This window comes from Sinocyclocheilus rhinocerous, unplaced genomic scaffold (genome assembly GCF_001515625.1).
Source record: "Sinocyclocheilus rhinocerous isolate Xijiao unplaced genomic scaffold, SAMN03320098_v1.1 scaffold682, whole genome shotgun sequence".
Classification (NCBI taxonomy): Eukaryota; Metazoa; Chordata; class Actinopteri; order Cypriniformes; family Cyprinidae; genus Sinocyclocheilus; species Sinocyclocheilus rhinocerous.
The window spans coordinates 2,429,056-2,453,708 of NW_015642528.1; the positions used below are offsets into that span (position 1 = coordinate 2,429,056).

The 24,653-nt window shown below is 38.4% G+C and overlaps 3 protein-coding genes across 6 annotated transcripts; 2 read left to right on the top strand and 1 right to left on the bottom strand.

Annotated features, from left to right (window-relative positions):
* Window positions 1–1,003: 1,003 nt before the first annotated feature.
* Window positions 1,004–9,136, top strand: LOC107756175 (dipeptidyl peptidase 3-like). 3 transcript variants are annotated; one of them, XM_016573207.1, is made up of 18 exons: window positions 1,004–1,081; window positions 1,519–1,819; window positions 1,899–1,988; window positions 2,080–2,217; window positions 2,294–2,368; window positions 3,332–3,419; window positions 3,549–3,682; window positions 3,796–3,926; window positions 4,060–4,118; window positions 5,036–5,230; window positions 5,308–5,420; window positions 5,523–5,615; window positions 6,141–6,203; window positions 6,295–6,419; window positions 6,511–6,631; window positions 6,717–6,896; window positions 8,099–8,261; window positions 8,370–9,136. In XM_016573207.1, exons 2-18 carry the CDS (start codon window positions 1,550–1,552, stop codon window positions 8,510–8,512), a joined length of 2,181 nt encoding a protein of 726 aa, XP_016428693.1. In that variant the 5' UTR covers window positions 1,004–1,081; window positions 1,519–1,549; the 3' UTR covers window positions 8,513–9,136. The 3 variants fall into 3 exon arrangements, with proteins under 3 accessions (XP_016428693.1, XP_016428692.1, XP_016428694.1); XM_016573206.1 differs by having other exon boundaries at window positions 1,065–1,138; XM_016573208.1 differs by lacking the exon at window positions 1,004–1,081 and adding an exon at window positions 1,186–1,353.
* A 441-nt stretch (window positions 9,137–9,577) lies between these two features.
* Window positions 9,578–17,971, bottom strand: LOC107756178 (ras and Rab interactor 2-like). Its single transcript, XM_016573211.1, has 11 exons — window positions 17,664–17,971; window positions 15,424–15,690; window positions 15,216–15,330; window positions 14,899–14,971; window positions 14,713–14,804; window positions 12,994–13,562; window positions 12,419–12,920; window positions 12,017–12,325; window positions 11,212–11,307; window positions 10,683–10,873; window positions 9,578–10,204 (listed from the first exon to the last, which is right to left on the bottom strand). Exons 2-11 carry the CDS (start codon window positions 15,610–15,612, stop codon window positions 9,890–9,892), a joined length of 2,451 nt encoding a protein of 816 aa, XP_016428697.1. The 5' UTR covers window positions 15,613–15,690; window positions 17,664–17,971; the 3' UTR covers window positions 9,578–9,889.
* Window positions 17,972–18,272: 301 nt separating this feature from the next.
* LOC107756179 (RNA-binding protein 4-like) lies at window positions 18,273–23,011 on the top strand. Of its 2 annotated transcripts, none has more exons than XM_016573212.1 (4): window positions 18,273–18,362; window positions 19,265–19,628; window positions 19,711–20,575; window positions 21,198–23,011. In XM_016573212.1, exons 2-4 carry the CDS (start codon window positions 19,280–19,282, stop codon window positions 21,472–21,474), a joined length of 1,491 nt encoding a protein of 496 aa, XP_016428698.1. In that variant the 5' UTR covers window positions 18,273–18,362; window positions 19,265–19,279; the 3' UTR covers window positions 21,475–23,011. The 2 variants fall into 2 exon arrangements, with proteins under 2 accessions (XP_016428698.1, XP_016428700.1); XM_016573214.1 differs by lacking the exon at window positions 18,273–18,362 and adding an exon at window positions 18,375–18,472.
* The last annotated feature ends 1,642 nt before the right edge of the window (window positions 23,012–24,653 follow it).

Genomic DNA, 24,653 nt, shown 5'->3' on the forward strand with positions numbered 1-24,653 from the left:
ACGTCTCTATCAGATCAGCCAACCAAGAAAAGAGAAAAGCCGAGGCCAGTGTAATGTGTAATATAGCCAGTGACGGTTCATCAGCAGGTGCTTGACCCGTTCAGACCTCCAAAAATGAGGTTACTATCTTCTCATCTGGCGCCACTGGGATCATCTTGATGCCCGGACTCCACATTGATTACCATTCCCACCCTTTAGAAGTGTTCCAATCTCCACCGGAATAAACACTGTGCTGATTTTAATGTTTGGGAGTTATGCTCAGTTGTTATGATAAAATACTATAAAAATAGTGAACAGAAATTGAATTCTAAAAACTGAATTTCTTGAAGTAGCCTATTTCACACGTGTAAAAATGAATACTTGTTTATCATTAATTAAGTTTATTTACCTACCTCATTGTAGTAAAGTAGTTTTCAAGGTTTAAAAGATAAATTGACTGACTGATTTATTTGCAGTTGATTTAACCATTATTCTAGTTTATTTAAACTCTGTTTGGGCTGGACATTTTTCACCTTCATTATTTCACACCTAAAATGTACGCATGGCGACCTATTCCCATCTGCGACTGTCGAGAAAGCAAACCAGAGCAGCACAACAAATACATGATCCTGGGTGGTCGAGATGCTGTTCAGACCATGCAAATAGACAATTTCCTGTTGACAGAAAGTTTATTTTAGAGTGCTGGGAAATGAATTCCACTTAAGTACTTAAGTGATAAACAATAACCGTTCATTTCAACAACATTAGCTAAAAGTCCATTAATGCCAGAAATCATCTATATCGACGCTTGCTTTCTTTATATTAAACATATATTTGCATGTTAACATTTTTACACACACAAACATTTTTACACACACAAACAAAAAATCCCCTCCTAAATTTGCTTTTGACAAAACTACTATTTCATTTGCAATCCTACGACGCGAAACCTTTTCACCTGCTGTTCCTATTGGTTCTCACGCCAGTCAGTTAGCTTTTCCGTCGTCTGATTGGCTGAGGGGCGGGTCATTCAATTGAATGAGTAGCGGAAGTAGATTCGGAAGCTTGTGCTCATTTTGACAGGACTGAACGCACAATTCAGGTAGAAGTTGTATAACATGTTGTTAATAATCTCTTGGATATCGCTTAAAGAGAAACCGTACGTTCGTTATTATATATGATAAGATAACTGGATAGTGAATTATCGCACATATGTTTGCATGGTACAGATTTACGGGATTTCATTGTCTGATTTCCAGCACTATCAAGTGTGCTAACAGTATTAGCTGATCACTGAAGTCCCAGAAGTGAAAGAGAAACTCTCTTTGTCAGTGCTGATTCACCTTTCAGCCTTATAGCCAAACGTTTGACTGTGTATGTTTGCATTTTTACATATTTAAAAGTATCTACTCAATTACTGGCTTGAGTTAGCTGTGTGTGTAGAGTTCAGATGTGAATCACCAATAATAACCAGGTTATTTTGTGCTTTTGCATAGTAAGATATTTAATCGGTGACTGATTTTTTTTGTGAATTTTCAGTGGAGAGGGATCAAGCTGCCTAAAGACTGAAATGGTGGACTCTCAGTATTACCTCCCAAATGACATCGGGATCTCTGCTCTGGACTGCCGGGAGGCTTTCAGGCTGCTGTCTCCCAAAGAGCAAATGTATGCACACTACCTCTCTCGGGCATCCTGGTACGGTGGCCTGATCGTGCTGATTCAGACGTCTCCTGAGTCTGCCAACATCTACGTACTGCTGCAAAAAATGTTCCGCGCTCAGGCGCCACAGCAGCTGGAGGCAGCAGCGACTGCAGCTGGACTGAGCGCAGAGGAGTATCAGGTGAAGGAACCTGTTACAGACACCAAAGTTAACATCAGTTCTGTGTTCATTGTCGTAACAATGTTATGTCTGTTTCCAGGCCTTCCTCGTATATGCAGCTGGGCTTTATGCAAACATGGGGAACTACAAGTCATTTGGGGACACCAAATTCATCCCCAACCTACCAAAGGTCAATATGTCCCATGTGTGCTCTATCAGAATTTAATGTAATATCCCAAAGGTTTTAGTGTTTGATAATTCTTGCCTATTTTAATATACAGGAGAAGTTCAAGGCTCTGGTGTGGGAGAGTCTGGCCTTTAAACAGAGCCCTGGTGACATGGAGGCGCTGTGGGGCTGCTGCTCTGAGTCCCTCTACTCCCTGGAAGACAAGCAGAAACAGCTCGGTCTGGGTGAGAAGGTAAAATAAATTAAAACTGACTTTTGGACAGCTCAGTCTCGGGTTGGTGTTTTACCTAATAATGCCTTTCTCCTAGGGCATCTCGGCGTACTTCTCAGGGAACTGCTGCTTAGAAGACGCAGAGTTTGCCCAGAAATTTCTGGACTCCAAGGTATAGTGCACATGTGAGAGATCCGGCTAGTTCACTGGAGTTATATGAAAACTGTGTGGAATTAATGACACAAATAGAATATTATCTCTCTCTCTGTTTCGGCTACTCCCCTTAGGGGTTGCCACAGTGGAATCCACACATATAGAATGTTATCATTTATTTTTTTGATATTAACTAGGGGTGTAACAATATATCATGTCACAATATATATTGCAATACTAAAATGCAACATTATGTATTAAGTATTGTGAGAGTATTGTGTTGTGAGATCAGACTGTGTATTGAATGAATTGTGAGTGACATGAGCATTGTTACACCCCTTTTATTAACACATAAAATAAATGTTACATGAAGTATTAACAAAAATATGTTAAATAGTTATAAAGATATCAAAATATTTTTTTTTACAAATATATGTAAATGCTTTTCTTAAAATCCTGCTTTTGCTGTCATTGAAAGAATTTGATATGGCTTTTTTGTTGTTTTTTTTACTTTGTTTTAACCTGTGTTTTTATCACAGGGAATGCACATATTGGAAACATGTAAAATGTTAAATACCCTTTAAATAAAAGCATCTACCAAGTGCATAAAAATAAATATGGAAAACAAATTGTTAACGTTAGTGAATACATTAGGTGTCCTGAGCTAACAATAAACAATACATTATAAGCGTTTATTAATACATTATTTGATTAATAAATACTGTAAAAGTATTGCAACATTATTGTCCATGTTAGCTAATGCATTAACTAATTTTAACCAGTTGAACCATATTGTAACTTATTAATTAATTTACATTTACATTTGTGCATTTTGGTAGACACTTTTATCCAAAGTGACTTACATTGCATTCAAGGTACACATTTGATCAGTTCTGGAAATTGAACCCATTATCTTGTTGTATCCTTACTGACAGCAGCTATTTCTAGTATACTAGTGTACCAATAATAATCGTCCTTGTAGAACCTGAGTGCCTACAACACCCGTCTGTTCAAGACTGAAATAGATGGGAAACGGTGCTATGAAGTGCGTTTGGCATCTGCCGAGAAGGGTGAGAATACAGAGCAGTTTAAATCCAGTTTGATATAAATAACTTATCATTTCATTATTATTCTTCATTTCATTTTTTCCTTCTCTTGACTATTTTTTCTCAATGCCTTTATTTCCTTCCCATCTGCAGACAACTGTGCTGTTGAGGGAAAGAGTGAAGTTTGTTGTGGCAAACATGAATTTGAGGATGCTGTGTTCTCTGTTAAGAGGGGCGATTATGCCTTTCTTATGGAAAAAGTGTGTCAGAACTTGGAAAAAGCCAAGGTATGACAACATTCAACCTAAAAAAAGAAACACTGATTCATTGGTACTTTTGGATGTGAAATGAATAGGATGACCTTTTAAAGAATTAGTAAAGTTTTTTTTGTTTGTTTTAGGATTATGCAGCCAATGACAACCAGAAGAGGATGCTGGAGGAGTACAGCCGCAGTTTCACCTGTGGCTCAGTGGAAGCCCATAAAGAAGGGTCCCGTTATTGGATCAAAGACAAAGGACCTATTGTGGAGAGGTGACTGACCTATATTTAACAGACCAGGCTGTTGACATAAGCCCTAAATCTTTGGTTTCATTCTTGAGCTATGCTTATATATTCTATGCTTATTCTGTTTAAAACCATTTTTTTTATTTTTTTATTTTTCAAGTTACATTGGTTTTATTGAGAGCTACAGAGATCCCTTTGGCTCAAGGGGTGAATTTGAAGGTAAGCTCAAATATTTCTGGGTCAACAAAATGACGCCCATTGTTTTGCCCAGATTTATTTAAAAATGCATTGTGCCGTACATACATGCAGGAGAATGGCTTCTATAACACCTCATCAATAATTAATATATTTTTATTTTCTAATTAAAAAATACATATTTTTGGCAGACATAAAATCAAAATAATATAATTTTAAAAAAGCCTCATTTAAAAAAATTAATTTCTTGAAAGACAATCTTAATTAGTTTGACATGACCTTATCTTAATCAGTTATTATTATTATTATTATTATTATTATTATTATTATTATTATTATTATTATTATTATTATTATTATTATTATTATTATTATTATTATTATTATTATTATTATTATTATTATTATTATTATTATTATTATTATATCATGTGGAAAAACCCAACATGCAAAAAAACCCTACTGGTTAAAAGTTTGAGATCAGTAAAACTGTTTTGTTTTTTTAATTAATAATTTCATTCATCAAAAACAATGTGTATAATGTTAAAAAAATCTTTTAAAAAGTATCACAGATTCCACATAAATGTTAAGCAGCACAACTATTTTCAACTTCCATAATAATAAGAAACGGTGAATGTCACCCACCTTTAGAATGATTTCTGAAGGATCGTGTGACACTGAAGACTGGAGTAATGGTTTCTGGAAATTTAATGTTGCCATCACAGGAATAAATGACATTTTAAAATATATTAAAATAGAAAACAATTATAAATTGCAATATTTCACATCATTATGTATTTTTTTAACAAACAAATGCAGCTTTGGTGAACATAAGACTTTTTTTCAAAAATCAAAACTGACCCCAAACTGTTCAACTGTAGTGTAAAACAGTAAATAACACACAAATTGCGTAAAACAACTCAGTAACTCTTGTCCATCAGGTTTTGTTGCTGTGGTGAACAAGGCCATGAGCGCTCGCTTTGCTCAGTTGGTGAGCTCGGCTGAAGACTTACTACCAGAGCTGCCTTGGCCTCCAGCCTTTGAGAAAGACCGCTTCCTCAAGCCAGACTTCACCTCTCTGGATGTACTCACCTTTGCCGGCAGCGGCATCCCTGCAGGAATCAACATTCCAAACTGTAAGCCCTCTCATCCAACATTTTTTTTTTCATATGCAGTCAGGTTTGATTTTTTTTAACCATTTATCTGTCTGTAGATGACGACATCAGACAGACAGAAGGTTTCAAGAACGTGTCCCTTGGGAATGTGCTGGCAGTTGCATATGCCACACAGAAAGACAAGCTCACCTTCCTTGAGGAGAATGACAAAGTAAGACTGATGACTGCTGTCTGTGAACTTCTAATGAATCAAACATGTTGTAATGGAGGCTCAGAGTGGTAATAACTCTTCCTCTGTGGCTTATTCCTGTAGGACCTGTACATCAAATGGAAGGGTCCTTCGTTTGAGGTGCAGGTGGGACTTCACGAGCTGCTGGGTCACGGCAGCGGGAAGCTCTTTGTTCAGGTTGTGAAGCACAATCAGTTTGCTGTATTGCTGTATATATGTGACTTGTGCGCTTTATGTGCTAAAAAGGGAAGTTTGGGAGATTTTTCTTGAAGAAATGTAATTTTGTGTTCACCAAAGATGCATTATATTGATCAATATACGGTATTATCACAATATTGAAATTAAGTTTAAAAAAAAGTGCTGTCATAATATGCAACCAGATCATTTCCATAATGACCAGCGCAATCTACTTAGAGCAGCGCAAAAATAACTGTGTCCACACCTTTTCAGCGCTAATTCTTCACTGCACGTCTTTAGTAAATCCTGACAGTACTATTTTAACGCCAAAAGACGGTTTGCGATGGCGTAAACTGTTAGTAAATCTGGCCCTAAGTTGTCTAAATGGTGTTTTTAGTAGAGTGTCTGCTATTTGATTTGAACTTGTGGCTCAAACTATCAATAGAGCAAAGTTGTATTAAGCCCAGAACATTTCATAAATACAAATGTATCACAGTTTCTTTTTATGTGTTTGTATTGAAACAGGATGATAAGGGAAAATTCAACTTCGATCAAACTGCTGTTCGTAATCCAGAAACAGGAGAACTGGTGAGTTTTTTTTTTATTCCACTGTGCTTTATGCTGCTTATAAACTGTACATCGTGAATCACAGTCACAAAATGGTCAATTTGGATTTCAGATCTCAAGCTGGTACAAGGGTAGCGAGACATGGGACAGCAAGTTCTCCACCATTGCCTCGTCCTATGAGGAGTGTCGAGCCGAGTGTGTAGGTCTCTACCTGTGTCTCAACAAGGAGGTGCTCCGGTGAGTCACTGAACGTTTAGTCACTTCTGCATGAATTCACTCCGCTGGAATTGCTGAGATATGGATGCTGAGCAATTTGTGCATGCGGCAGTATTTTCGGGAATGAAGGGGGGGATGCAGAGGAGGTTGTGTATGTGAACTGGCTGAACATGGTGCGTGCCGGCCTGCTGGGGCTGGAGTTCTACACGCCAGAGAGCAAGAGCTGGAGACAGGTGAGATTTGGGAATGCGCAGAAATCATTGCTCTTTCTCTTGATTGTTTTCCAATCTTAACGCTATCGCTATCTCGCTGCCGTAGGCACACATGCAGGCCCGGTTTGTGATTTTGCGGGTTCTGCTGGAGGCTGGAGAGGGGCTGGTTGGTCTGAAGGAGTGTATGGGGGCAGATGGACGGTCAGACGCTGTCATAACACTCGACCGCAGCAAGATATACACAGTGGGAAAGAGCGCCATCCAGAGGTTCCTCTGTAAACTGCAGGTACAGACTGTTACTGGGATCAAATGGAACTCTAGCTTTCTGCTAACTGAATACTGCACCATATACACTAGTCTCCTGTTATTTAAATAATATTAGAATAATTATACAATAATGTGACTATATTGGTGTTATTGTAGTATAGTTAATATTTTTATTTAGTTTTTATTTTTATATTTTCCATTTACATTTTAGTAATGGTTTGTCATTTATATTATTATTTTTTTTTTTAATGTAGTTTATTATTATTATTATTATACTTTTTTTTTTTTTTTTATTCAAGTGAAACTAAATGAAAATGAGAAAACGTTACCTTGGCAAATAGCTGAAATAAAATGTTTATTTTATTTGTTCTATTTCAAGTAATAAATGTTTTCACAGTGTGACTATATCACAATGCTACTTTATTTCTCATAATAATCTCATAATTGTGAATTGTGAGATATGATATACAGTGGGTACGGAAAGTATTCAGACCCCCTTAAATTTTTCACTCTTTGTTATATTGCAGCCATTTGCTAAAATCATTTAAGTTAATTTTTTTTCCTCATTAATGTACACACAGCACCCCATATTGACAGAAAAACACTGACAATTTTAAGAGATTGAAGTTTATCTCATAGTTAACTTTTTTTTACTCAATTGAGCAGAATTTTGGAACAGAATTGAGCTTTAATAGTTATAGTATTATTGTATTGTATTAATACTAATACAAATAGCCATGGTTATGTTTAGTAATACCAATTGTGACCCTGGACCACAAAACCAGTCATAAGGGTCAATTTTTTGAAACTGAGATTTATACATAAATGAATAAATAAGCTTTCCATTGATGTATGGTTTGTTAGGATAGGACAAAATTTGGCCGAGATACAACTATGTGAAAACCTGGAATCTTAGGGTGCAAAAAATCAAAATATTGAGAAAATCACCTTTAAAGTTGTCCAAATTAATCCTAAGCAATGCATATTACTAATCAAAAATTAGGTTTTGATATATTTATGGTAGGAAGTTTACAAAATATCTTCATGGAACATGATCTTTACTTAATATCCTAATGATTTTTGGCATAAAAGAAAAATCGATAATTTTGAACCATACAAAGTATTGTTGGCTATTGCTACAAATATACCCGTGCGACTTATGACTGGTTTTGTGGTCCACGGTCACAATTGAGTTTGTATTCTGGTTATCTTTTTCTAAAGGTGCACAAGTCCACAGCTGATGTGGAGGGAGGAAGGGCTTTGTATGAAGGCTACTCTGCCGTGACCGCTGACGGCACCCACAATTTCCTGCGCCTCAGAGAGACGGTTCTGCTCCGTAAGGAAGCTCGCAAGATGTTTGTCCAAGCTAACACCTACATCAAAGGTACGTGTTTATCCTCCCTCCTTAGCCATGCACCGAAAACTTACCATACCATAGTAACACAGTGACACATATACATAAGTTCATAAAGTGCTGCTGTTTGTGTTGTAGATGACGCTGTGGAGCTGGTTGAGTATGAAGGCAGTGCTGCAGGACTCATCCAATCCTTCGTCGAACGCTTCCCAGACGATGCAGAGAAGGTAGAGGCCCAGCTGCTGGAAATGACCTGCATGGACTCGTCCTGCTGGTGCTGAGATGACACAGTGCTGTGGGAAACATCCTCTCAGACAAGTGTTAGTCCACACTGAGCCACAGCAACTTTCAGAAATGAACAAGAGGCTGCAGAGTGCACAAGGAAGGGACTGGTAATGATTATAAAACCTTTCACACGTACGAGGAAGGAAGAACCACACACACACACACACACACACAGAAGTAATACCCAGTATTTTACCTTTCCCACTGATCTTCTTTCTATTTTATCTATTCACTTCTAAACAAAGGCAACTCTGATTAGAGTTTTAATTAGAAATTTCTGTTCCTACTCTGAATCAGACCGCAGCCCACACTTCCCACACAGGCATGTGGAAGCGCTGACAAGAGTGAACTTGCTGTGTGAGGGTGGGACTTATGTAATCGCAACACGTAACACACTTTCTCAGCTTACTTTAAAATGGAAACACTCTGTGCCACTTTTGGATCATATCTAGTCTAGAGTTCATCTGCTGTTTCAGTGCTATATAGAAGAAATCTTAGCATTCGTTCTCGAGAATATAAATTCTTCACTGGTTTAAAGGAATTTTGGTTTCTCAAAATATGTTGTCAGTGTTCAGTGTGGATGGCGAAAACCAACAGCCCCTACCAAATAAAACCAATTATTTCTGAAGGTGTTTTATTGTCTTTTACTTTCAAAATATCAAAACATTTGTGCAATGCCTTTCATATAAATATTATCATAATACAAAATCCACTCAATATCTCAATACTGACCATATCATAAATAGAGATATTTCCATAATTGGTTAATTACTCATACATTTTACATTAGAAAAGACTAAAATGGGAAAAAAAAACAACATCTGAGAACTGAGAGTTGGAGTAATGAATCCAGTCATTAATAACCAACCTATAAGAATATTAAACGCAATATAACACAAGCAAATGCTTAATAATTTAGCCCAATGAAATATCACACAACACCAGCTAAACACAATCAATAATTACCAGCAATGGACACTAAACAGGCTGATTTAGCATCTTACGAAATGTACAAACTAAAAAATAAAGGTTCCAAAAAGGGGGCTTGCAGCAATGCCATAGAAGAATTCTTGGTTCCCCAAAGAAAAAAAACTACTTTTTTCTTAGTGTGTGAAGAACATTTTCATAAAGAACATTTTTACTATGAAGAACATATTGTGTAATGGAAAGGTTCCATGGATGCCAAAAGGTGTAATCTAGTCTTACAGTCAACATTAAATAGATTCAGTGGAAAACACCTCAAATGGTTACTGAGCTCCATTACGAGGATATTATTATTATTTCATCAGCCTTTCTTTGTGAAATCAGGCATGCTGCATAAAATGCAGAATTGCTTTGACCTACAGATGTGTGACATCTGAAGAAGTCCCATATTATGAAGCCGCCTCTGTTAGATCCACTGCGCTCCCTCTGTTCAGCTTCTGGGACCTTTCATCCTGACTGGACGCCTGGTAAATAAAAGGAACCCCACTCATGCCCATGCTCTGCAGGTCTTGAATCTGGGCGTTAGGCGGGAGAGGCGTTAGCACCCCATCTCTCCTCCAGTACAGGCTGTAATCCTCCGGCCGGTCCACTCCAAACTTCACAGCACAGAGCTGAGCCATAGCCTCACCGTTGAGCGCAGTCTTCCACATGAGAGTTTTTACCAAGCTACTGTCGCCATCTTGAAACAGCACCTTTATAAACCTCTGTAAGCACAGAAACAACACTTGTTTTTTTGGACTATACTTGCACAGTTCACGTACCCACTGTATATATATATATATATATATTCATGTATTGATTAGCTGTGTAACTCAAAATTCATAACTAAATCTGAGCGCAGTGTACGTGGAGCTGTTTGTGTCCGTACCTTCTCCTGTAAGCCAAGAGCTTTCCAAAAGCTCCATCATATACTCCACCTCCAGAGAGATCTCTGGCATATTGCACAGCACCATCACATATGAGAGAGCTGGGAGGAAGTCATCTGCACCAAATTCCTGCCCTGTTTTTAAGAATATAGATTACGCAGTCTTCCACATGAGAGTTTTTACCAAGCTACTGTCGCCATCTTGAAACAGCACCTTTATAAACCTCTGTAAGCACAGAAACAAAACTTGTTTTTTTGGACTATACTTGCACAGTTCAGATAGAGTAGATGTGCTTTGTTCAACCAGTGTATCTGACCTGGTGCAATTTGTTGTCTTTCGGACTTGTGGTTTCGTTGCTCCGACGCCGGCTCCATTCTTTCAGAGACTCTCTGGCCTGGTTTGTGAGGCCGTTGGGTGGCACATCCTCCGGCTGACTCTGAATCAGACTCAGACTGGCATAGACACTTGTCAGATAGTAACCCCCTTCAAGAGAATTAATAATAAATACTTAACACAGGCTTTACAGAATGAAAACTTGATTTTGGGTAAGAGGATAACACTCAGACTCAAAGTTTACCAAATGTAAAAAATATAAAATTAGGTATATATATATATATATACAGTGGGTACGGAAAGTATTCAGACCCCCTTAAATTTTTCACTCTTTGTTATATTGCAGCCATTTGCTAAAATCATTTAAGTTAATTTTTTTTCCTCATTAATGTACACACAGCACCCCATATTGACAGACAGACACAGAATTGTTGACATCTTTGCAGATTTATTAAAAAAGAAAAACTGAAAAATGCTCAGTATTTAGTAGAAGCACCCATTTGATCTAATACAGCCATGCTCCACCTCCAGAGAGATCTCTGGCATATTGCACAGCACCATCACATATGAGAGAGCTGGGAGGAAGTCATCTGCACCAAATTCCTGCCCTGTTTTTAAGAATATAGATTAACGTTAGATGATGGCTAAGGTAATCAAATTGTAAAAATGTGAGAAATGAGCATGTACAATTCAATATGCAATATCGACCAATATGTCAATTATCAATATGGTACCAGTATATTGTGCATCCCTACTGGTTACACCTACACATATATACTACCATTTAGAAGTTAAGGATGAGCAAGTTTTTTTTTTTAATTAATATTTTTAATGAATATTTAATTAAAATTTTTAAATTTAATTCTTTTATTCAGCAAGGATGCATTAAATTGATCAAAAGTGACATTAAAGACATGTATGATGTTACAAAGATTTCTATTTCAAATAAATGCTTTTGAACCTTTTTTTTAATAAAAAAATCATGAAAAATGCATCGATAATAAGAAATGCTTCTTTAGCAGCAAATCAGCATATTAGAATGATTTCTGAAGGATCATGTGACACTGAAGACTGGAGTAATGACTGCTGAAAATTCAGATTTGACTTCACAGGAATGAATTACATTTTAAAATATATTCAAACAGAAAACGGTCATTTTAAATGGTAATAATATTACACAATATTTTACTGTATTTTTGACACAATTCTTAAGTTTTTAAAAAAATCTTACTGACCCCAGACTTATGAATAGAAGTGTATGTGCGAGAATAAATCAACACATGTAAAATTAACCAATGTTATTCCAGAACTCCTTACCTGATTTGTTTTTCATGGTTTTGTAAATGAGTTTGCAGATCTGCAAGAGCAGCAGCACTTTGTCAATGGGCGAGTACGCCCGCTGCATTAGAGTCAGCTTGTGCTTAATTTTCTCAATACCCTGGGCATCAGGAACGCCCACCTGAACCCCAAAGAGCTTCTGTGGTGAGGCTCCTTTGGCTCTTTGCAAGCTGTCCATCATTCTTTGGAAGGAACCATCTTGTTTGTGCAGGGTCCGAAGAGCCGCATCAATCTGAGGCTTCAGAGGTTTCAGCACACAGCGGAACATGGCCTTCTCCAGTGCTTGGTCTGCACACAGGAAGACATAGAGGTATTTCAACATTTAACTTGGTGAAATGATACAGACAACATTATTAAACAAAATCACACAGACTTAAATACCTTTTTCATTCTCAGTCAAAAGAGTTTCTATTGGAGGTTCCAGCTCTCCACATTCCAGGAGGAAATCTTTGGATTGATTGATGAAGAGACGCAAATCCTGCAGCAGCTGTACAGCAGAGGTCAAGCAATGGGGCTTCAGCGCGTCTCTCTGCTGCCTCAGGAAGTCCTGTACCAGAGTGCCAAATGCCATGCGACGGTCACGAGACAGGTCCTCCACCATCCGCGCCACTCGCTTCTCTGGGGCGAAAAAGGATATGAAGGCAGCGCTCATTTTGCGCAGAGCAGACATGGACTTCCTGGGAGGTTGCATGACAGGGTTGCTAGTGCCTCGTACGAGGGGAGGACGTTCGGGACTCTCCTCCGTCTCGTCGAGGCTGCTGAGGGAACTGCTGCTGTCCAGCTCACTGAGAGACGGAGCATGTCGCTGTTCCAGCACAAGTCCTTCGTCCTCTTCCTCCTCATCTTCTTCCTGTCCTTTCTGCTCCAGGATTTTTGGCCGGGCCTAAAAACGCAAAGAGTCAGTTATTAAAAACTCAGAAATTAAACTAAAATGTCCCATAAAATCGGTTCCATACCTTCTGAAGAGCTTTAGGCATCTGATAGTCATCTTCTTCAGCGGTGGGAGAAAGAGTAGAGGTGACCTTGGCTTTCTTCTGTGATGATTCACAAGGTTGCATGTAGTCCGTGGCTTCCTCCACAGTCTTTTTGATAGCTTCCTCACTGGCCTGAACTGCAACAGGTGGGGTCATCTGCTTTGCAGCTTTCAATCTGGCTTTGCATTTGGCTTTAGCCAGTAACGGCGGTGGAGGTGGTGGGAGGACAGGGGGCGACAAGGGGCTGGAATTTTCAGTGGAGACACGAACCTTGACGCTGGTTTTGAAATGATGACGCCTTCGCATGGCGTTGCGACCTGGGTAGTCTTGTAGGAAAAGAGGGTTGACAAAACATAAACCTTTGCCTCCCCCGTAATCTAGCTCGCAGGGACTCCGTGTCTGGATTGGACAAAGCTCCTGGAACGGGGTGGGGTTTGGATTGATGGGCGTTGATGGGCAGTCTTGTGGGCTTGAACTTGGAGGCAAGAGTTTGTCAGTGGCAGGAGGTTCATTGCGAGGACCCCGGACATTTAAGTGGGAACTCCAGAACTCTGTTGAATACAGAAGAGCATCGAGATCAGGACAAACATATTTTATGATACATATTAGCTGACATTTACGAATTCTAAAATAACAGTATAACCTGAGTATATCTGTTATTGGCTGATTTTAGAATTTTTTTGTAATTATTATATAAGTTATTGGAATTATATTGGCCAATACTGGGTACTACACTTCCTCTATTTTACTTTAGGTTAATCTTCAATATTTAAAGTAAATATTAAGTGTAAAACACACACACACACACATAACACTGTAATTTTTGGCAAATTTAATTGATTTTGACAAAATTTTTACAAATGTATAAAGTGTAAATTGTATACCTTTATTGTGTGTGTGTGTGTGTGTATAAAATTAACTACTTCATATTTGAATATAATTTAATTAAATTGTAATTTATTCTTGTGATGGCAAAGCTGAATTTTCCAGTCTTCAGTGTCACATGACCTTTCAGAAATCATTCTAATATGCTGATTTGCTGCTCAAGAAACATTTCTAATGAAAAACGTTGAAAAGAACAATATTACAAATAACCATATTACATTTTTTTTTAATCTTTGATGAATAGAATGTTCAAAAGAACAGCATTGATTTAAAATAGAAATCTTTCGTAACATTATAAATGTCTGGTAACACTTTAGTATATGGACCAATTCTCACAATTAACTAGTTGCTTATTAGCATGCCTATTATTAACATTGGTTATTGATTAGTATTATACAGCATTTATTCTACATGAACATATTCTACATCCCTAATCCTACCCAATACCTAAACTTAACAACTACCTTACTAACTATTAACAAGCAGCAAATTAGGAGTTTATCGAGGCAAAATTCATAGTTGATAGTTTGTTAATAGCGAGAATTGGATCTTAAAATAAAGTGTGACTTTTTGCTAAAGTCAGTCATTTTTGATCAGTTTATTGTGTCATTGCTAAATAAAATATTAATTTCTTTCACATAAAAAAAAAACATACTGGCCCTAAACTTTTGCCACTTTTTTTTTTTTTTGCCAATTTAGCCTTTTTTGTACAATACAGAGAGACAGTATACAAGAAGCAGTGATCGACCATGCCTTACAGATTGGCTTCTTTCAAACCTGCAATTAATTTCAACAGACTATGAATCTTTTACCTACCCACACCCATATGAGAGATTGACTCCAACTGTTTCTGTGAAGAAGCCTTGGCAATTGCTTCAGGCAGCTCCAGAGTGAAAGGAAGAACATCCCTACAGATATATGCAAATCATGGAATAGAAATGTCATATTTGAGGAGTGCCATGCTGTTGTTGTAGATAGAAAATAGTAAATACTAATCCATACCGACTAACACAGTAGAAGGCAATGAGTCTGCACAGGTCTGGGAAACTAATAGCAGAGCTTTCCAAAGAGAAGGCTGTTGACAACAAGGAAATAGTTTGGTTACATAACTTGAGTCGACACAAAAATTCAACTGAAAACAAAAAGCAGAATAATATGACTGACTTACACTAATCTTTATGTAACACATGTATTTTACATGCAATTTAAATATGTAAATTTTTTGTCGTTTTTCTTCAAGACGTATTGCTTGTTTTCACTTAAGATATCAAGCTTAATATATTCCTATATACTGTAAAACTGTTTCCTTTCAAACTCACCTGAGTCGTCTTCACGAATGACGACCTGTTTGAAGAAGGACGGCATGCTGTCGTCTGCCAGCCGGACGCACAACATTTTTTTCTGCGATGTACTGGACTTACGCACCAGGAAGGTCTGCAAGGTAACAAAAGTTTCCAAAAATGCTGTTAAAAGTTTGCTGTAACTGTCTGTTTTTAAAACAGATGGTGGTACGGATGTGCTGCTCACCCCGGGGGGCTCACGCCGCAGGATGTGTAGAGCTGTAGCCGAGTTAATGGACAGCTGGAGCCACACAGGGTGCGTCAACAAGAGCCGGTCCAGTACACTGATGCTCCTCAGGGATCCTCTCTGTGGACATGTCCATCTCTCCCCCAGGGGCCGAGCGTCAGGATAGTCGTAGACAGGGTCACCCTGCATCTTCAGAACGACAGCGAGATTTCAACTCCTTTGGCAATGAATCTCTGTTTCTCTTCTTTGTGGATGTTCGCGTTGGCACTTGACACAAAAAAGGAAGTTCTGACCAGTTCAAGAGGATGTCTTTACGTCAGAGAGTCTTACAGTAAATTATTCATGCACACATCTCTGTTTTTCTCTAACATTTTGTCACTGTTTTCCTAGAATTACTATTTTCACCACAATCATGTGTCTACTTATTCCTTCCGACCGTTGCTCTTCAATGGCTGAGGGAAACTCACTCAGTGACTTTGTATTTCTCCTGGCCATGTGAGAACCATGTGTTGCAGTGTGACTAATAGCACCTCTCTTCTGTTTTTGTTCTGCATTCACACAGACCATTCAAAAAAGCACTTGCATTGTTCTTAAAGACGACACAACAGAAGCGTCATTTATACCAAACTTTACGGAAAGTGAAGAGGAACTGCAATTAGTATTAAATTCAAGAAGTGTGTAATAAAGGCGTTTTATCATTACGAGAATCTGTCCAATTCCGTTAAAAATAATAATAATGAAAATAAAATAAGTGAAAGTGAATGATTGTTTCAAAACTTCACTGATGCATCTTACATAATGAACATTCTAGTCTCTAAAGCTAACACTAAAGTAACTTGTTCACTAGTTGAGTGAGGTTGGGTAGCAGGTTGACTCTGTGTGGGCCAGTATGGAATACTTTTTGGCAAGAGCCAAAGGCTGCTATGGCAACAGAGGCTTACATATTCCACTGAGCATTCCTACCCACGGACACACACGCCTCCACTGTTAAAATTTAGGAAAGGTCAGATACTTTTCCCAAAACTTCATGCTCCTAACTAGGTTCAACTGAGAATTATGTTTGCAAAAAAAAAAATTTTTTAAATTAAATAAATAATAATAATAATTTTGATGTTACTTGGAATATAAAGAACATATGTACTTAAGTATAAAAAACTATATTAATAAAGTCCTATATTAAAACTTTGCTCTCAAGGGACCATTTGGTTCCTTGAAAAAAAGCCCCCTGAATGTTGTAGATTCATGAGTAACTTTATTCAGATTTAATCCCGAGACATGTCTTTAATAACAGTTTATCATATTATTTTAATAAGTCTGCTTATGGGTAAATAATAAATAAAAATGATAAAAAAGGAGAAATCTTTAAAAATACATAATCTATTGGTGTAAACACAAAATACTTGCACCTTAAATACATGAGTGTACACAACTTATTTAGTAATTTTCATTTTTTTCTTTCAAAAATCAACTTTTTGACAATGTTTTATAAACATGTTTTTTTAAAGGTGACTCTATATGATTCTCTATTACTCTACCTGAACGAAATGGGCCTTTTTCATAAAAATTTTTAATGTGGGATATTTCAAATAAATATATTTTGTCACATAACATCAAAATTGATTTCTGAATTGGTACACTACTTTTGATTTGGTTCACAGAGGTATTTCAAATATTAATATTAAAAATAAAATTGCTTCACTGTTTTATAAGAAATAATAAGAGATTGAAGACTTGTAACTTTTTTTTAAATTTTATTTCAGCACCTTGAACATTCTTATTTAGTTTCAAGTTTGTTTACTTTTATTTAAAAATGAGCCGCAGTCATATTGGAGACTTGAAAGCTAGAAAAATGTATGCCCAGAATAATATCATTCACAAATAGTAATTCGCTAATAATTCATCAATAATAATAATTAGTAGTCAATAACATAGTAGGTAATAACATTAGTAGGTCTAGAGAGAGAGTACAATATAGGATATAAATCGTGACAATGCGAGTTGTCACGTGTTTCTTGTTATTTGTTCAATAACGTAGCATCTGTCAAAAGTCATTAAACACAATCTTCATTATTTAAAAAAATCTGCATCTTACTCACGCCTCGTGACTGAGCACAAACTTCAATCTCTCTTTGAAGAAGGTTAATATTTTACTGTAATGTAAATGTCACATGGCACTAAAACATAGTCATAACCAAACACATGACTCTATTTAAAAGTTATAGAGAAGAAGAGTCACTTACCTCTGTTTATCAGTCGCTGTTATTCAGAAAGAACAAACTACACCACTTCGTGACTTTTCCCAAATTGTCAGATCCAAACAAATGCTCTGAATTACTTTTGGAAATGTGGAAAGTCCAGGAAATATATAGGTGAATGCTGCTTGTCATTTCCCTTTCCACACGCTTGAAAAGATGCCTAGAGGCGTCTGTATGAAACTGTGATTCACACTATCCATGTTTCGTCTTCCCACACGTCTGTTTTCCAGGGGAGAGTTCTCATACATGACAAGTTGTTTCATACCTGGTTATGCGCATGCGTTGTTGTGACAAACAATATACATGAATATAATGAGGAAAAAAAAAATATATAGATAGATATACGCGTGTGATTTCACATTATGTGCATATTCTATCAAATCTCACGAAAATATTTTCAAATATTATGTTTAATGACTTTCCAGCTCAAACCTGAATCTTCAACTCTATTACTTATTATGTCTCTCTGGGTGTATCCCGTTAAGTATTTCGAAAAACATTATTTAAAAAACAACAACATTCTTCCCTATGAAATTGTGAACTTTCCTTATGAAGTATAAGAATACTTTATAACAATGAGAGCGTCCGGATCCTTCCATCTAGTATTTGTACTCACACGGACTACACCAAAAGAACACCACCAAAGAGTCGGGAAACGGATATGAAGTCTCTCCGCCGCGTTAGGTAAGAGGGTAGACAAAACACTTTTGTCCGTTTGATACCTTAGTGCTTCGAATTAGTTCATTAGCATTTGCTCGTAATTTGTTTTACCCATTCCCGGTATTGTTTTAACAGTGAGTGAGATAAGCGATCATTTTTTTTTGTATTTCCTTGTTTATGGCTGCTAATAAGCTAGCGCGTGTCTAGCAAACTACGCGTGTGCTAATTATGCTATTTTAATGCGTTCGAGGCTTATATGAACACAAATAGTGCGTCTTATGGGGTTGACAGGTGCGAACATTTCGAGGAAGTGGTTAAAAGTCAGCTGGCTAACGGTATGCGTGTAAATCATCGCCAGTTGTCATTAGCTAAACTCTGAGCTCAGCGCTTTCTAGAAACGACGGCGCAGCGCAGATTATCAGCGCGTCCTCGCAACTGGCGGGCTAGCAATTGGTTTCTTAAACAACTACAATAACTATAATGGTCGGAGACTTTCTTTTTTCTTTTTGCTTGTGTCTATCATCTACACTACGAGTGGCGCGACGAATTGTATTATGGGGCTATTCACACAGAACGCGTTTTGTTTTTTGTTTTTTAAGTGAAAGCATTTAATTTAAGCGTCGCGTTTTAAAACGCAGTGTCATACGCGAGAGAAGTGTTTAAACACGTTTCTAACGCTTGTTTACATAAAAAATGGAAAAGCAGCTACGTGGCTGTTCTGTTTGAACAGCTCCCTTATATTCAACAAAACTGTCTGTAAAAGAGGCGCGCGTAATTCGAATTACGGTGTGTCAGTGCTCCTTATTAAGCTCAACCAATTCAACATGTTTGATTAGCCCGTCTTGAATTTCAGACCCGTTTGGTTTTAGAACGAATTAGGTCTTGCCGCCAAAAAGAAAGAAATAAGGCTTGTTCCCTATTTTTAGGTATTCTGGGGTGCAATGGACGACAGCAACGCAGTGAAGCTCTTTGTTGGGAATCTGGATTTGGAAACCACACAAGATGACCTAATAGCACTTTTGGCCCCTTATGGAGAAGTGGTGCACATAACTGTACTGAGGCAGTTTGCCTTTGTCCATCTGCAGGGAGAAGGGGCTGCTGACCGTGCCATCCGTGATCTGAATGGTCGAGAGTACCGTGGCCGGAGCCTTGTAGTTGAGGAATCCAAAGGGAGGCCTCTCAATTCCACCAAAGTATTTGTGGGGAACTTGTGCGCTTCCTGTTCAGTTGAAGACCTGTATGATCTCTTCTCGGCTTACGGCAAAGTGCTCGATTGTGATAAAGTAAAGAGTAAGTATGTGTATAATGCACCTGCTTTGTATCAGTGCGTATTTCTTGCCGTTATATAATGTTATGACGTGTTCTCTTGCAGCAAAACCCTCCTCATTCACAGGCTACGCCTTTGTGCACATGGAGCGCAAAGAGGATGCAGAACAAGCCATTGAGGGTCTTCACGGGACCTCATTTATGGGGCGTCCACTTGCAGTGGAGCTCTCAAAGGTACAGCCGACCACAAACAAGGTCCCGTGTGCCAGCTGCGGTGCACATGGCCACTTTGCAGGAGAATGCCCGATCAACAGGCCTTCAATGGAGCACCACCAGAGTCAGGCTGCTGTCTTGGCTGCAGCTGCTGCCGCTGCTGCCGGACTTCCCCTTCAGGTGCAGCAGAGTGTGCACAACTCTTTCTACAACACTGCGAGCACTGACCCAACGTTTGCAGCTCTGAAAGACTTGACCACTTCCAGGTTTGATGGCAAACCTGTCAGCGCCGCAGTCTATGGTGCCCTGGCGAGTCAAGTCTACAGTTCTGTTGCAGACCAGGTGCTGAACACGTTGACGAGCCAAGCCGCGGATGGCTACCCCACGGAAAGAGAAGCACCGCCGGGCGCTGCCGCCGTTAACCCTGCCACTGTTAACCCTGCCTATGGAGCAAATTCCTGTCTGTACGGTGCCAGTCCAGCTTATGGGACCATGGGAGGCACGGATCCTAACCCCCAAGCCATCTTTGAAGCCGCTAGGGCACGATTCTTTGAGCAGGGACAACAAGTGCTGGCCGAACAGCAGGCAGTGACCAAATCTGACCGAGACCGAAGTCCAGTACGGCGTTCGGCCCCATTACTGCCTGATCCAGTTCCCCAGCCGTTCTCCCAGACGCGTCCCAAACGACGGGCCCTGCTCCCAACACCTCCTGGAGGTCCAGAACTACCTGCAGTTAAAAATGGCGACCCAATTGCAAGGTAAAGGCATCCTAAATATTTGGCATCATAATCTCAATGAAGATGGATATAAAATATTTTTTCAATTATATTTAAATATTATATACTAAAAAGTGTGTGTGACCCTGGACCACAAAACCAGTCATAAGGGTAAATTTTTTGAAATTTAGATTTATACATCAATGTGAATAAATAAGCTTTCCATTGATGTATGGTTTGTTAGGATAGGACAATATTTGGCCGAGATACAACTATTTGAAAATCTGTAATCTGAGAGTGCAAAAAAAATCAAAATATTGAGAAAATTGCATTTAAAGTTGTCCAAATGAAGTTCCTAGCAATGCATGTTACTAATCAAAAATTGTTTTGATATTTATGGTAGGAAATTTACAATATCTTTATTTAACATGATCTTTATTTAATATCCTTACGATTTTTGGCATAAAAGAAAAATTCTATTTTTTTTTAATTATATAATTTTGACCCATACGATGTATTATTGGCTATTGCTACAAATGTACCCCAGCGACTTATGACTGGTTTTGTGGTCCACGGACACACACACACACACACACATATATGCAAAACATTATTTATTGTTTTGTCAACAAAGCACATCTAAACTCTCCATTCTCCATACCAGGTGCTATGCCGAGTACTACCAACAGTACCATCAGTACCAACAGTACCAACAATACCAGCAATACCAGCAATATCAGCAGTACCAGTACAGCTATCCACCGCCACCACCCCCTCAGATGCCCATGATGCCTCCAGGCCCAATGGATGTGCAACAGATGGCCGCCCCTGGCACAATTGCTTCACCAAGAGTGTATGAGCCAACTTCAACACACATGGAGCCCCTCCTACGCCGTCCTGATTACCTTCAGCAACACACATCTGAGTCCCCATATCGATAGCACTCACCACCTCACGAGTGTGTGCACGCGTGTTTGGTTGTGAAAATGTGTGCGTGTGTCAATTTTGGTCCTACATGACAAAAGAAACTAGAGGAAAGGGATAAATTGAATTATTACTGCTACATCAAACCCGGATATTGTAGTTTCGCAGTTATCTTTCCCCCTCATAATGTTAAATATCTCATTATGTACAGAATGTAGACGTTTACATGGCCATGAAAGTTTTGATTCTGAGCTACTCAGTTTAAGTGTTTTTTTTTTTTTTCTCCCCCGAAGTGCTCAGAAGTACATCAGCTGTCACTTTTATAGATAAAATACTGTTTGACTTTGTCGGGTCAGACATCCTCTGAAGTCAAATGACTGTGCCTTGTGAAAATAAACCTTTTTTGTGTACAGACTTTTGTAAAACCAAGTACTTCAGGTACAGTTTTATTAAATTCATGGTTCAAGAAAGGAGCAAGCCTCAGTCAAATATCCTAATCCAAATTGTTGTCAGCATATTGTATTTGGCTTGGACTGATGTTAAGTTTCACAGCGACTAGGAAGACCGCATAGTTTAGCTAGAATGTACAGAGGACCTGTGTGAAGTCTGTGTGTGTGTGAGAGAGTGAGAACACAATGTTAACTGATCCATTAGCTTACACATGAGCACCACAATCACATACACATCAGGCCTTTTTCGTATATACCTATTTGAGTGAGGAACAGCAGGCATTTGGGCATATTAAGGTGAATCAGTACCAAACAAATCCACAAACCTGTACTTAAATGCTCTAACCACTGCCTCACTAGTGCAGATGGTTATACCTGCCCAGTTTGACAACATTAAAACTGATATTAAAATCATCTTTTGGAAAAGAGAGGGCAAGAATAGATTCATTGCAAAAGGGACAAGTTTGTTTGTCAGTCGAGAAGCATATTTGTTCTAAATGTTTTCCATTCGGATGCCTCTATTGACTCTGAATGAGTTTGAGGTGTCGTTGTTGCTAAATAGCAAACAACTGGTTCTATAACCTGCCAGTAGCGATTATGCATGTTTTTGCAGGATTTAAAGTGCAAACGACTGCCATCTCTAGCTTTGCATCCCTCTCTTACATGGACCAAATTCTTGGGAGTATTGACTTATAAGTATGGGTGGAAACCCCTCAAATGACCTTAAAAGAGAATGAGGATTTTACGTTCTTTTTGTTTCTTTTGAAAGTAGCCCCATGCAATTACTATTATGTTTCACTGACCATTTATTTTGTTCACATTTACATTTATCATAGTCTCTTTATCCTTAGGGTCATGTGAATTGATTTCAGGGGCTTTGGGGTGGAAACACTTAGTTACTTAGGGATGGGGAGTGTAAAACCTGTTCAGGCCTGACATATAGCTAGTTAAGGCAATTGGTTCTAAGAGTGGGGGGAAAAAAAGTGAAGTGCTTCATACAATTGTATTTTTTGTTTTTGTTCTTAAGGAGAAATGTGTTGTCCCAGTTCATGAGCATTTTAGGCAATTCAATTAAACATTCATGTTATGACATTATAAACCGAAAGTGTGTGAATAATTAATCCAGGTTAAAGTCCATGTATCTAGTGCTAGATGTTTCAGTCTTTTTTGAAGGGAATCTACCCAAAATTTCATAGCAACTGCAATGGATTTTTGAGGGGATGTAGATGTTATGACAGTTAAGTAGCTTCCCTTCAAATAGCCTTCAGTGCATTATGATTGAAATTGGAAGGTATGATCAAGAGAATGGTTTGTTTAATCATGTTATGTATGTCCTCTTTTCCTAGAATGCCCCTCAGGCAGTCTTCAGTCTTTCATTCCAAAGAAATATGGTGGGGTACACACACAAATCTCACGTAGCACATGTAACCCATAATTTCAACACTCTACATTCGACTTCATCTCGTTACTTAAACCTCACAGGCAAACATCCACTGTAGTGTTAATGTTCTTAATTTGATGTGTGATAGAATGCAGATGGAAAGGTGGTGGTGGTGTAGCTTTTTGCAGCACACCAGAGCTCCACACAAATGATTCTACACAGTAAATTATTTGATCTGTTTTGTATTATTATAAATAGTGCATATTTCTTGTTATTATTACTGCTGTTCCAGCCACATTTTCCCTTTTCGCTAACTACAGCTATAATGGCTCCCGGGTCTCAGGACGCCAAGTTGAGCATGACGGGGGAAGAGAATTAGCGCCCCACAATGCCTCGGACGTGCTCCCCACTAAGGTAAAGCCATTTGCCCCCAACCATGCCTGCACCTCGATTATACACTTCCCCATGATTCTAGCACAGCTGCTTAGAGAAGCTCAGATCAGGCCCACATCAGTTTATACTGACAATACAGTCAACACAATGGGGGAGGGCACTTGTTTTCTGCTGTGTGGTTGGATCAGTGCCTATTGAGGGGGAATTTTGTTTTTTTTAATGGCCTGGAGCAGTAGAATCACCTCTTTCAGCTTCCCGAAATGCTCATGGTTTGGTATTTGGACAAAAAAAAAAATCCTACTTACTGCATTATTCATATTTATAATACTGACTCTTTTGGCACCAAATTCTCATGATAAAAGGTTTTAGTGCCTTTGAGGTATGTTTTCTCGCAGTATGCTTTCAAGATGAGCTGGAAATAAATTTCCAAGTGTGTTTTTTTTTTTTTTTTCAAACAATTTGAGGGAAGAATGGCTGACATTTGCCTTGGCTTGTTCTCTGGCATTTAGTCTTTTTGAAGCACTTCCAGTTGGCGAGATGAGGCGCTTCAACTGTGCTTTGAATACTTAAGAAGGGTGCAGAGATGACCAAAAGTAGGGCAATGGTCTTGTAGGTGAGTAACCAATGTGTCCAGCTCACACCCACCTCAACTTTATGCCTACTGCCACAATTTCAGCCTCACAAGATCATAGATCCCACTGCAACACTGATTTCAGTTTTCACTCTGAGAAAAGGGTCCATCTGTTTTCCTGCCAAATTTAGACTTTTGACTATTGTAGGGATTACGTTTTCCTCCATTCTCAGGGTAAGAATTGAGCATGATTTAGTATATGTTCATAAGTAAAAGTAACAAATCTTTTTCAGTTTAACCTAGTAGGGACAGTCTGCTATGAATTTGTCAGAAAAAAAATGTGGTGAGTGTTTGTTAAAGGTAAGCCTATTCAGTCACTCCAAACATTACTTAAAACACGTT